Raw genomic sequence first — 14,432 nt, forward strand, 5'->3', positions numbered from 1 at the left:
TATAAATGTATTAGTGGGACCAATGGATTAAAGAGTATAAATAGTTTAGTACATTTTATTGTATAATTTCAAATTGTTTTCATGAAGAGTTATATCAATTCATTGCCAGTCAATGAATTCAACTACCTTCCCACAATCTTATCAGCTTTGACTTTTTCTATCATTGCTAGTCAGACATATTTGGGGTGATACCTCAGAAAGCTTTAAATTTGCATCTGGTTCTCTCGTTAATCAGTTGAAACATTTATATGATTGTTGATAGTTGGTATTCTTTTGGGGGGAAATATTATTTCATATCTTTTTATCACTAATCTACTACGGAAAGCCTCTTAGTCTTAAAGGTCTGTGTTGACTTCCTAGAGACTTTTGATTCCATGTTTTTATCAGAGGTATTTTTTTTTTGTGAATATACTGGAAAACTTTTTATTGTAGGTGGAGTGGGATAGCTGGACACAGTTTAGATGATTCCAATTTTGTTGGCAACATCTAAAGCATCGTAGTCTGGAGCAAGTCGGACATAGGCCTTCTTCTCTCCATCAGGCCGGATCAGTGTGTTGACCTTGGCCACATCGATGTCATACAGCTTCTTTACCGCCTGCTTTATCTGATGCTTGTTGGCTTTGACGTCCACAATGAAGACTAGGGTGTTGTTGTCCTCAATCTTCTTCATAGCAGACTCAGTGGTCAAGGGGAACTTAATGATGGCATAGTGATCCAGCTTGTTTCTCCGAGGGGCACTTTTCCGAGGGTATTTGGGGTGCCTTCGAAGTCTTAGTGTCTTGGGTCGCCGAAAGGTGGGGGATGTTCGGATCTTCTTCTTTTTGTGGCTGTGGACACCCTTCAACACCTCCTTCTTGGCCTTCAAGGCCTTGGACTTGGCCTCTGTCTTGGGGGGGACAACGGCTTCCTTCTTCGCCTTCAGCGCCATCTTGGGGGAAAGGGTCCTATCAGAGGTATTTTATCAAAATATTTTCCCACAATCCATAGCTTTCTTATTCTGGCTGCATTGATTTCATTCTTGGGCAACATCTATTTCAAAATCTCTCCTTCTTACTCTAGTTACTATTACTGTAGCTTTGAGAACCAGATGCAAGTTTAGGTAAGTTTAGGATTTGGCAGTTGAGGCTGGCATTTTTTGAGAATCTAAGAAGAAAAAGTTAATGAATAGTTTGAGAAAAAGTGTGGAGAAGAAGAAGAGAAAGAACATGATGAAACACTTCATCTACTGTCAACGATCAACTATTATTTTTTGAAGAAATGATAAAAGTTGAATTCTTCAAGGAGTGAGTCTAAGGACAGATTGTTTCCCTGTGATGGTTTGCGAGAATTGGAGAAGACAGAGCAAAAGAAAATGGAGAAATCTTTTCTAATGGAACTATTTTAACCTTTTTTGTATTAAGAAGATGAAGAATTCTTGAGAAATGACTTTTCTTGGCACCTTGAATTGACTAAATGGTAGAACTGAGCTTCCAGAAGTAAAAAAGTTACTTGCTGTTAAAGTGGTTGTAAGAGGCAGCTCTGGTTATGATTTTTCTCACAGATAAAATATTGCAAACTGTTATTTGTACTTTTGTGTTATTGTTGATTACAGTTAATGAATCAAATAGCCAATTACTTTGATATTGATTCAATCTGGGTAATGAGACGAATCCACTGAAATAAGGACAAATGATATAGGAAGAAAAAAATTCAGCTCCCATTCCTGTTGCCATGAGCTGTAGAGAGAGGATGGCTAAAAGGAGGTTTTTGAATACACAAATATTAAGTATTGCTAAGATGCTTATGAGCAACAGATGATCTCTCCCCAATGTTCCCTGAATCTAACAACAAGGAATAGTTATCCTAAAGAGAGGGACACCTAGATAATCCTGCTCCTTGGCTACATTAGTTTAATGGAATCATGTACCCCAATTCTGTGTTAACTACCATATACTTGAAAAGTCATCAAAATGAAGTCATTAATCCAGAAAGAAAAATTCCCCAAGAACTTGTTTCATTTTCTTCCTGGAGATACATTCTACACTTCATGGACATCACCTTTCAGATAAAACTCTTGGGAACTCTCTATCCATTTAGTTACCTAATAGCTGTGTACCTCAGTTTCCTCATCTGTAAAATGAGAATGTTAAACTAGATGGTCTCTGAGATTACTTCCAGCTTTAATATTCTATGAGCTATAAGCACAAAGCAGCAGACCAGAAAAAGATTCTACCAATGCAGTTCCCAGAACAAAGGAACTCTTCATTGTACAGGTAAGGAAACTAAAGTCCAGGAAAAAAAATAGATGATTTGCCCCCAAGTCACATAGTCAGTAAATAAAGAGTTGGAATATATGAAACAATAGTTCTGATTGTTGGGTGGGGCGGGGGGTAGGAGCTACCAGAGAGAACCACCCAGAAAGTGTTAACCTCTCTGTGATTCAGTTCAGTTTCAGTTTATTATTTACTGGGGGAGGGGGAGATGGCAATGATTTTTTGTATTAGTTACTAGAATTAAAAAGAAAATTTGATATGAAAATTAGAATACTGAAATGTCCTTTTAAATTGTATTTATATTTGTAAGAATGGAGAAAACATACAGGAGATAGGGAGAGCTAATCCTTTTAGTCATAATGTATTTCATTAAAAATGTCATTGATAGAAGTCTAAATGCTACATTAACATACAATTCTCAATTGAATCCAGGCCAGTCTTAAGGATAATTCATAAGAATTTAGCTGTCTTCTCTCAACATGGTAGAGTAGAAAAAGGTCTAGATTTTGTTGGAGGACCTGGCTTCAAATCCTGACTCTATCACTAACTGCTTATGTGGCCTAGGGAAATAATAACCTGGAGGCCTCCATTTCCTCATGTGTAAAATGAGGAGAGAGGAATAGATATCTTCCAAAGTCTCAGGGGGCAGGGAGTCCTGAGGAGGTGTGAGTTTCATAGTTGACATGATCTTTCAGGAAGATGAGTTTCTGAAAAAGCTGATAAATGTCCAGAATGGCAGCCTAGCCACATGGGAAATGAAAGTGGTATGAAAATATGAAAAGAAAAGAGGTTACCAATGTGTTTTTTTTTTTTGAAGTCCCATCTCTTGAGATATAAGTAATTCCTTGAAGGATTGTTCTGTTTCCATAATCACAATGTCTGAGTAATTATTTGTAAGTGTTGATGAGCTCACTCCAAATGCACCTAACTTGAATGCTTTATGCATTATTAAAAAAAATGAAAAATGGCCTCTTTTGGATACTTTACACAAGTGGCAAACTACTTATAAATTATAATGAGAGCATTTCTTCTTGATGTATTGGCTAGGACCATTTTGGACATTTGGAAATAGAGCTTAAAGACTAGGTCTTTGGAATATATAGGACAAAAGTCTTTCAAATAAATATATAATCATATTCTCTTATTCTCAGATACTATGAGATAGAATATTTACAGTACTACCAAGGTTCTTTTACATTAAGCCTTTCAGCATGTGAGATGTCACAATAGAAAGATTTGAGACTTTTTTTGGTGAGTTTCATTTGGTGTGTTTTTTCCTGTGACCATGAATTTGACAGATTACAAATTCTTTTATTCATTCATTAAGCAAAAATGTACAGGATATTCCTAAAGTCTGAACACATGGGCAAAAATTCATGTTTACAAGAAATGAAATGAATGAAATTTTCAACCACATTTTATTTAATTGGAATATTAACAAATAACATCTTCAATATGATTTCCATCATTTGTGATGCAAAGGTTGATGTGCTTTGCAAAGTTCATGTGAACTCAATGCAATAAGTCGACATTGCTGTCAATTTTCCTCTGTGTCAAGACTTTAGGGACACCCTGTGTTAACAGCTACTGTGTGCAAAGTACTCTATGAGTCCCCAAGGAAGATAATGAATGCATGGCCCCTGCCCTTATGGAGCTTCCCATCTGGTAGGAAGAACAGAACAAATAGGAAAATAACTATATGACAAAAAAAGAATATGATAAGAGCATAATCAAACTACAAAAGGTTATGTAAGACTAAATAATTGATCATCACAAATTAAAAATGTTATCCTCTTTGTTGGTCCATATGCAATCATCTTATCTGAAAAGGATCCTGATCCTAGCATTAAAGTTCCTTCATAATCTGGTTCTGCCCCATCTTTCCAGTACTACCTTATAAATTCCTTTATACATGCTGCATGATGGGTAAACTTGACTGCTCTCTTTACCCCCATTCTTATTACATTCTCTGCCATCTCCATGCCTTTGGTCATGCTAGCCTTTCCTCCTAGAATGAATTGCCTTCTGGATTCATCTTCTGTTAAAGTCTTTTTTCCCCCAAGGTCCAACATCATATCCTCTTCCATTTAGCCTTCCCACCTACCCTCATTTCTTTCTTCTCCCCTTCCCCCTCCTCAAAGTGATCTCTCCCTCCTTAAATTTCCCAGAGCATTTTGTCTGGACTGTTCTCTTGCACTTGTCATATTTTCCTTTACATCAAATTAATCTGTGTACTCTTCCCTTTCCCCAACTCCTCACTGCCACTTAAATTAGATAATAAATTTATTGAGGTAAGGATTTGTGTTGGTATCCATCATTGTGTCCCCATGGCTTCATATCAAATTGTTTCTTGAACATAGTAGGCACTTAATGAATGATTGTTGGATTGAATTGAGGATAGAAAAGAAATCCATTGAACATTTTGTATTGAATTTACTTCAGATTTGAAGCTTATCTCATGTCAGATTTCATGTGTAGTAGGAATTTTGCATTAAATAGAAGTTTTGTTCCTGAGAGAAGTCAATAGGTAAGATGCTTCTTAGATGCCATGAAGTCAACAATAAAATGTTCTTAGCTTGTCTTTTTGATTCCATTTTTAAAAGTGGAAAAAAATAGGATTAAAAAAGAACACTTCTCTGTATTTTGCTTTAAAATCCTTCTTGGAGTAAAAATATCTTAAAACAAGGACATGTATATAGAAGGCTGGTCAGGGCTGCCATTCATTGAGGATCACACAGCACACTGCACCCCCTCCCTCACCTTGTTCTAAAATGATTTGTATCTGTCATATGTATTGGCATATGGTTGATCATTCTGGAATGATCTTAATTTAAGATAGTAGATGTATTTTAAGGCACTTGCCATTAGGGATCCCAGCGTATTATCTCATATGGAAGCCAGTTACCCCAGGGTTAAGAAAGAAGAAAGCCATTTTAGCTGAGTGGGTTATGCTTTCTGCCTGACTGGGTTCACTTACCCCCACCACACCCTGGAGTGTGACTGCATCCAGGAAGGATATCATCCAAGTTCCTAGGATCTGTAGCCAGATCCCCTTTCTCCACATGTTGCTAAGTATAGTAAATATGTTTGTGTCACATAGTATGTTATGTGGGCCCTACTTTCTTTCCCAGGGAATCTAGAGTCTGGCAGAAAATTGTCCCATTTTGTTTCTCTTTAGGAGATGTCTCTAGTTTTTCTTAGGCTCATCTAGACATGACTATCTTAGGAAGATAAAAAATAAACCAACCAGAAATCCTGCATTCTACTTCTCTATTTCTCTCTTTCAAGATAGGACTTTAAATTTATTTATTTTATTATTAATTTAACAATCATCTGTACATGCAAACACGCAATATACAAGGAACAAAAAAAGATTGCGTAGGAACGTGTGAACTTTTGTTGCAGCTTTTTAGAAAGTGTATACTAAATTTAATAAGTAACAAAAAATTCAACAATAATAATGAAATTACATTGTTTGTGTTCTTTCCCTTCTGAATTTCTTTTTTCCTTTTTTTACAGCCCTGATAGGATTTTTAGAATAGACAAATTATTCTAATCTGAACTTCTTCTTTTTCATCTGAGATACTCAAAATCTTTAATTAAGAGTAGGATGATGGAAAAGTGTTTCCCAGGTCTAAAAGGTAAAACCTAGAGGATACCTACAAATCTATTCTTTTCCAGATGTTTAATGAACACACATGATAGATGAATTAAGTAAAAGCAAGGTCTCAGAGATCTGATTTTATAGATTGGTCCTTTGGCTAAGGCACCGTCTCCTCTTAGCCTACAGAAATCACCCAGGACCAAAAGAAGGGATGTTTGGGAAGTCGGCCACTTGGGCTGACTACTAATAGAGGAGTTTGAGGGTAAATGGATTAAAATCAGAATGGCAATGAAGTGAATGGATTCAAGGATGTTGAACTCATTGATCAGGTCTCCGAACATCTCTTATGGCTATCCAGTTCATCAGGGAAGGTGGTTTGGGAAACGAATCCCCCACTGCCTCCCTGGCTTTTTTGTCTAATGTATTTTCTGTAGTCTTGAGCTTTCAGGAATTTACAAGACCTTTTCTTTGGACTTGAGTACACAGATGAATGTACGATCATTGGTAGAAGGGTTTACATTAGTCTTCAAACTGGTGCAGAATTTGCCAGAGAAACTATCGTCATACCTCTGGTGAGCATTTAACACTGACTCAATTTCCTGCAAATCTACATACAAATAATTTTACACTTGATTGGTTTCAGGAGAAAAAAAACCCACAAAGCAAAGCAACCCAAAACAAAAAGCAGCCCTCTTAAATCTCTGGCTCTTAAAAGGGGGTGCTTGCAGATAGCCAAGGAAGTAAAGACATTAAATCTCTGTTTCTTGTTTTTAAAGTGCTTTACATCTATCACCACCAACCAGCATGTAAATTTTAGTCAGACCCTGAACCAGTCTTTTAAAGGGACTGAAAAATGTCCCTGTGTCCTCAAAGGACACACCTGTTATCTGAAACAGTTTTTAACCAGCTTGTTAAGCTGCTTTGACAGATCAAAGCCCCCAGACAATGGACACCAACTTTAACAATAGTTTAGCCTTGAGCAAAAGCTTCAGTCAAAGGCAGGCTTGTGCCAGTTGCATTATAGGCAGCAATTGAAAATAAATTTTACTTGAATAAGCACCTCAGCCTGATCAGAGGCACTGCCGCCCCTGAAACAAAAGCAGTTGGGGATAAGTTATTGACTCCACTGACAGGCTGAATGAACTTCATTATGCCAGCCCACTCTTGGTAAATGTGTCAGGTTTTAAACTGAATTAGGTGGCAGGTGCACGGACCATTTTCCTGCCCCCCTTGAGACAGCAGAGGGCCAATCATCACCTGATTCTACAGACAAATGTTTAGATTTCTTTTTCATATTGCACAGCCATAAGTGAAAGCATATTTAAATCATAAGGCACTTCCTCCCAGTCCCCTTGCGCTCCCCCCACCCCACTCCCATGTCACTGGTTTGTTGTGTTCCCATGGGCAGGTCACAGAAGCTCCCTCATGTAATGTGACTCATAAAGGGACTGAGCTGCTACCCCCAACAACTCCTCCTGCCACAGCACAGATTGCAATGATGTTGCGGATTCATCTTTATCATAGGTCACTTGAGCTTATTGGATTTCAGCTTGTGCAACCCACTTCTGTCATGGGAGATCCAAAGGCAACGGAGACCATCCATTTTCCTTCAGACAGTGACTAAAACTATCCTAGGGAAGCCACCAGGCCAAATTTTTCCTGTGCGCTCAGCCAAGCCAGAATCTTTAAGGAAGGAAGCAACAACGGGGCCTTATTCATCCAGATGGGGAAAAACTCAAACTCTAGCAATTTTATGTCTTGGTACCAAAAAGAGATTATAATGTCAATCTTTATTCTTTCCTTTTTTGTCCTCTCTCCTATGCTCCTCTCCCCTCTCTTTCCCATCTCTCCCCTCCTTTCCCCTTCCCATCCCTCCTCCGTTCTCTCCTTTCTCATTTCTCCCCTCTCCTCTCCCCTTCTTTTCTTTTCCCTCCCCTTCTTCCATTCTTTTTCCCTCCCTCTCTCTCCTCCCCCTCTTCCCTCCTCTGCTTTTCCTTCCTCTCCTTCCCTACCCTCTCTCATCCCCTCTTCTCTGCCTTCTTCCTCCCCTTAATTCCTCCTTTTCATCCTCTCTTCCCCTCTTCTCTCCCCCCTTCTTTTCTCCTTCCTGCTTTCCTCCTTCCCTTAATTCCTCCTTCCCTTCCTCTTCTTCCCTTCTCTCCTGTCCTCTAGTCTCCTCTCCTCTCTGCCCTCCTTCTTCCCTTAATTCCTCCATCCTTTTCTCCCTCCCTCTCTCTCTTTCTGTCCCTTCATTTCTCTTATCTCCTTCCTTTTCTTCCCTCCCTTCCTATCTTTCCTTACTTCCTTTTTTCTTCCCTCTCTTCTTCCTTCTTGCACACTTGGCTTCAAAACATTTTGTTTTATGAGCTGCCAGGGCCCATAAGGATAAATGCAAGATCAGCTGAACTTCAGATACTTTGAGTCCTACCCTCATTATTTAATCATGAGACACAGGACTAATAAGACTCCTCAAAATGAAAACCTTGTCTTCCGACCAGAGAGGGAAGAGTTGGCATATGCGTTTGGCTATGTGCCTTATTTAAGTTAATGAAAAAAAAAGATTCTTTCTTCCTGTGTCATCTAGAGTACCCTTTATCCAGCCTGAAATCTTTGCTCCTGCTTAAAGTCATTCTTCTTCTTAGATAATATTCACATCATCTCCGACAGAAGGTGTCACATAGGGACTGGACCACCATGGACACACACCCTGAACTAATTCTTAGCAGCATTCCTGGTTGAGGGTGGCAAGCCTGGAGATTCAGGCTCAACAATAAGATTTCAATCCCTAAACAACTAAGAAAAGTGCAAAGCCAGTGTCATCCCTTAGGTCTCTTCTCTCACAAAATCTACACAGTAGCTTATACAATTTGGCTCAAGTCTTTAAAAGAACTTTGTTCAATTCCAGGCTGTATTTGCTTCCCATGTATCACACTGCTGGGTCTAATGTTTTAATTATAGCATATTCTTATGCAAAGAGATCATAGGCTCTTCACTTCTAGACCATCAACATACAACAAACGCACACACACACAGAAGCACTATACATACTATCTAGGAACACAAAATCGACTCCTCCTTTAGGGCTATCTAAAGACTGCTGAGTGTCAACACAGAAAAATCATTCTGCACAGTGGTATCACTTGCTGGAGACGTTCCTTCCCCCATCTACAGCAGATGGTGTTTCATAGTTGGTCACAAATGGCTGTCAGTGAGTGTTTGTCTGCATGCCAGTAACCTGTAGTTCAGGGACTCCCTGCGAGAGTGTACCAGCACTGACTCTGCTGATAGCAGCATCTGAGAAAATGATCCATCCTTTCTTGTCAGGCACAAAATTAGCCATCTCACTTTCAAACTGTTGACAAGGGGGATATGAAAGAAATCAGGACTGTGCCAGCCCAGCTGATGTTTCTTGAGCTCTGGTTCTTTGGACCTAAGACAGACCAAATCCAAGAGCTGCTCTTGACATAAAAGAATGGTGCTGGCATCTATTGACATATATTCTTTTGGATTGTAGCCCCAGTTTGGGTATCAATATGAAAGGTGAGCAGTGACTTGATCCATTGAATCTTTCCTTGGACAAGGTTGGATTTTTAAAGCTATGGGTATTCCCCCACCCAGCCTCCCTGGCCTCAATCAGCATGTATATGGAAATGACCTTTAACGACATTGCTTGGAAGGAAGTAAAAAATCCAGAGTATGAGTAAAGGTCCCCTTGCACCCATTATTGCTGCTGTTGGCCACACATCCAGTGAGAAGGCAGGGAGCCAGCCTTGCAGGCTTTGTGGACAGAGCACTGTGTGCTGAGCAGCTAGTGATGAACACAAGGAAGGGGAGATGGGGGCTGTGGATTAGGGGAACAAGAGAGACCGAGGGAAACGTCTTCCACTTACAATAAATCACTTTACTACTAGTTCACAGTCCCATTACTCAAATGGTTTACCAATATTGTTTATAGAGAAGCAAACCACTCTAAATGTGTTATTATATCAATGACATAATACTACTTTTTGCAAAATGATTAATTTGTTATGGCTGAATAGACTACACAGAAGGCAGCTATGTCATATGGAAGGGAGCTCAAGAATTTAAATCAGAAGATCAGTATTTGTATCTGAGCTCTGTAACTTGCTAGCTGTATGACCTTAGGGAAGTCACTTAACTTCCATGAACCTCAGTTTCCTTACCTCTAAAAAAAACCCAAAACAAACAAAAAACTTGTATTACCTACCTCACAGAATTGTTTTCAAGATAGCATGAGATGATCTGTGTGCATACTATATGCATATATATAACATATACAATACAATAAGCATTTATTAAGCACCTGCAATGTTGCCAGACACTGTGCTAAGTGCTAGAGGTACAATTAATTAAAAGAAAGACAATCTCTGCCTTCAAGGAGCTTATAATCTAAAAGAGAAGCCAACACACAAAAGGAGGCAGGAAAGGTAGCGCAATACCAAGGGGTACCTGTCCAAAAAGGGCATCTTCTTCCATGGAGCTGAAATCAGGCAGGGCAGCAGTTGCAAAGTGGAATAAACTGACTTCAGTGCCTACCCTCTATAAAGAAAGGCATTGGGAGGAGTTTGATACTCTGCCCTCCAGCATTCCAATCAGAGGGGAAAGGAGGCTTAGTAAGGTTGTATTGATAAGGCTTGAGTTAGCATGGTGGTAAGATCAGAAGTTATGAGCTTATCCTTAGAGGGGTATCTTGTTTCATGGAATTGAGACGAGGCGGAACAGCAGATGCAACGTTGAGTGAGACGAGAATTCTACAAACTGTTATTATTGTCATATATACATATGTATACACAATATACATATGCACACATGCATATACATATGCATATATGTCTATACATATATGTGTATATATTCAGTATTTTAAAAACTGTGAAATATTATACAAATTCCAGTTATAATAATAGCAAGCATTTATATTATGCTTTAATGTTTACAATGTACTTTACAAATATTATCTCATTTTATCTTCACATCAACCCTGGAAGGTAGGTCCTATTATTCCCATTTTACGGATGAGAAAACTGAGGCAGACAAAAGTTAAGTGACTTAAACAAGATTATGCAATTATCATGTCTGAGACCAGATTTGAAATCAGAGCTTCTTGGCTCCAGTTCCAGTATTTGTATTATTTCAGTAACACAAAGTTGATTAGTAGTAGTAATCTGATGCAAACTAGCTGTTTGATCACGGACAAAGTTCTTAGAAACTCAGCGCTCCGGACAATTCTCTATAATTTGCAGATGAGTTGCCAACCTGCATTGACAAAGGGCCTTTCCATACTGGGAGTTCCCAATAGTAGAGAAACCACAAGTCTGGACCAAAATAACAATGATAACCATGACAGCAACAAAAATAGAGCATATGAAAAACAATATGTTGTAGAAAGTGCTCTGGATTAGGTCAGAGGACCTAGATTCTAATCCTAGCTCTGATGCTTACTAGCTGTGCAAAGTAACTCATTTGTACTCATCCTCTTTCCTCTTTTGTAAAATAGTGATACTGACAATGGATCTGCCTACTTCAAAGGCGTACATGTGAATCAAATGATGCATATAATACATAATATTGCATATAAAAGTACTCTGTAAACTATAAAGCATTGTACAAATGTAATATGTTACTAGTATATGTAGAAGCTTTATTCTTGGATCAAACTTGATTTATTTAGACACATGGACAAGAATGCATGGGTAGATGGTAGCTGAAGATTGAAGCTGATTTAAGTATTTTCAATTTCCCCGTTCCCTTTTGATTCTACTTCTTCCCTTCTCCTCATGTCCTTGAAGCATTATCCTATGAAATGACCACAATATGGCTAGGGAGGGATGCCATCCTTTCATTCTAGAGTGTGCCAGCTCCTCCTTAATCAAAGTGAGGGCCTGAAGAACCATCAGAATGGGTCCCCTTTAAACAATGCTTACCTTCTGTCAAATGAGGTCAGTTGAACTATCCACACACACAAAATAATCCTCTAGCCATCCAAGAGAAACCAAAGGGGCCTTTTGCCAGTTGCTAATGATGATGGTCTTATAATTCATAGAGCACATTTCACCCAGAAGGATCCCAGAGTGTTTTACAGATGCCACAAATTGCTTTACCAACCCGGCACAGTAGGCTTTCCTTTGGCTGCCTCTGGAATGTGGCCACCTCTGGGGATGTTTATCCTTCAGATTTAAAAAAATCGATTGTATTTATAAGAGATAGGTACACCCTGGTTTTACATGACAGGTAAATGGGAGGGGGCCAGGGCAGAGAAGGTTGAAAACAGAGTATGCTTTACACCCCCCCCCCACCCAAACTCATTTCTGTGATCCCTTAAGTATGATTCTGCCTGGTGAATTTTTGCATCTGTTTACAGATCATTGACAAGAGAGATTTAGTTTAGTTTAGTTTAGTTTAGTTTAATACAATTCAATTAAACATTATGCTACTGAAAGTCTCTCTGTTAAGCTACAAAGGAAATACGAAAAGGAATAACACCATCTCTCTGCCCTCGAGATGTTTTTAGTCTAGTCTATGTATGTGTTGAAGTAGAGGATTAAGACATATAAAAAGTAACTACTACAAAATTGAGAGCAAAACTATATTAGAATTACAAAATACTGTGAGATTTCACTGGAGGTATGAAATACACATGGCTTTTCAGAAATCCCCAGAGGCTGTGTGGAAGAGAGAGTGTTTGCTCTGTATCAGGATGGTAGAATTGGAAAGGACCTTGAAGATTCTCTATTACCACCCTCAGCATGATCCAGATGAGGATACTAAGGCTCAGAGGGCTTAAGTGACGTTGGTTGCTCAATGTCACATGGTAAGTTTTGGAGACTGGACTTGACCCCAAGTCATCTGACTCCATTCTGCTACTTTTCCCACTATACCATACTAATGTATAGGATTTAGACTTATGACTATTGGGACAGGGCATTCCAGGCATTGGGACCAGGGTAAGAAAAAGGTTAGTTGAAGGGCAGACAGCCATTGGGTATGCTCAAGGAACATAGATCAGTAGACCAATCTGAACGATGTGTAGAATGCATAAAAGGGCACTACGAGATAAGGCCAGGGGGGGCAGAATGGAACTAGATTGTGGAGGTCCTTCAATGCTAGGCCAATGACTAGGCTTTAGGTGATGGAAGGAGAAGGGAAAGGGAACGGGAAAGAGGAATGAACAAGTGTTTATATGGTACCTACTATGTACCAGGAACTGTACTAAGTGCTTTACAAATATTATTTCATTTCATCCTCACAACAACTCAGTGAAGTAGGTGACATTGTTATCCTTATTTTACAGATAAGGAAATTGAGGCAGACAGTTGTTAAATGACTCAACAGTGACACTACTAGTAAGTTAACTACTACTAGTTAAGTGACACTACTAGTACGTGTCTGAGGTTGGATTTGAACTCAGGTCTTCCTGACTTCAGATTTGGCTTTCTATCAACTATACCATCTAGCTGCCTCTAGAATGGACCTTTGTAGATTAGATTAAATTTAAAGCACATGTATGTGGCTGTAGTCTCTATTCTCTGCTGGTCTCATGGGGTCACTGCTAGACACTGCTCTGCTAATCCTATGGTCATTCCTTAGTCTCCAACAGGCCTGGGTCATGAGGCCTTTCAAATAAGATTAGGGACAAATCAATATTGTCCATTATCGCCACTACTATTTAAAATACTGCTAAAAATGCTAGCTCTAGTAAAAAGACAAGGAGCAAAAATTGAAGGAATAAGCACAAGTATGGAAGAAACAAAACTATTACTTTTTCAGATGATGTGATAGTCTATCCAGGGATCTCAAAAGGGTCAAATAAAAATTAATTGAAATAAGTAAAACTTCAACAAAGTTTCAGGACATAAAACAAATCCACCCAAATCATCAGCATTTCCCTATATTAACAAAACCAGGAAGAGGTAGAGAGAGAAATTCCAATTTAAAAAAAATTACTAAATACATAAAATGTGAGAGTTTATCTACCAAGAAGGGGACAGCTTGGTGGCTCAATGGATAGAGTGCTGGGTCTGAAGTCAGGAAGATCTGAATTCAAATTTGGCCTCGGACACCTATTATCCTGTGACCCTGGGCAAGTCACTTAACCTCTGTGTGCCTTTATCCATTGGAGAAGTAAATGGCAAACCACTCCAGTATCTTTGCCAAGAAAACCCCATGGACAGTATTGGCCTGCTATGATCCATAGGGCTATGAAGAGTTGGACACAACTGAACAACAATGTACTAAGATATACCTAAAAAAAGTGTCATGAATACAACTACAAACCACTCTTTATAGAAATAACAAGTCTTAGGACAGAAAAATATTGAATTGCTCATGGGCGGGCCAAATCAATTTAAAACAAATGCAATATTACCTAAATTAATTTGCTTATTCAATGACATATCAATTAAACTTCCAAAGGTTTATTTTATAAAGCTAGAAGAATAAATGATTATAACACTCACCCAGAGAAACAAAAGGTCAAATATCTCAGGGAAAATAATGAAAAAAACTGGAAAGGAAGGGAACCTAACAGCACCATATTTTGAACTATACTGCAAAAT

At 38.7% G+C, this 14,432-nt stretch overlaps 1 protein-coding gene across 1 annotated transcript; it reads right to left on the reverse strand.

Moving 5' to 3' along the window:
- Positions 1 to 457: 457 nt before the first annotated feature.
- Positions 458 to 928, reverse strand: LOC118855777 (60S ribosomal protein L23a-like). The gene has a single exon (XM_036765798.1). It carries the CDS (start codon positions 926 to 928, stop codon positions 458 to 460), a length of 471 nt encoding a protein of 156 aa, XP_036621693.1.
- Positions 929 to 14,432: the final 13,504 nt, after the last annotated feature.

The sequence above is a fragment of the Trichosurus vulpecula genome, chromosome 7, assembly GCF_011100635.1.
Source record: "Trichosurus vulpecula isolate mTriVul1 chromosome 7, mTriVul1.pri, whole genome shotgun sequence".
Lineage (NCBI taxonomy): Eukaryota > Metazoa > Chordata > Mammalia > Diprotodontia > Phalangeridae > Trichosurus > Trichosurus vulpecula.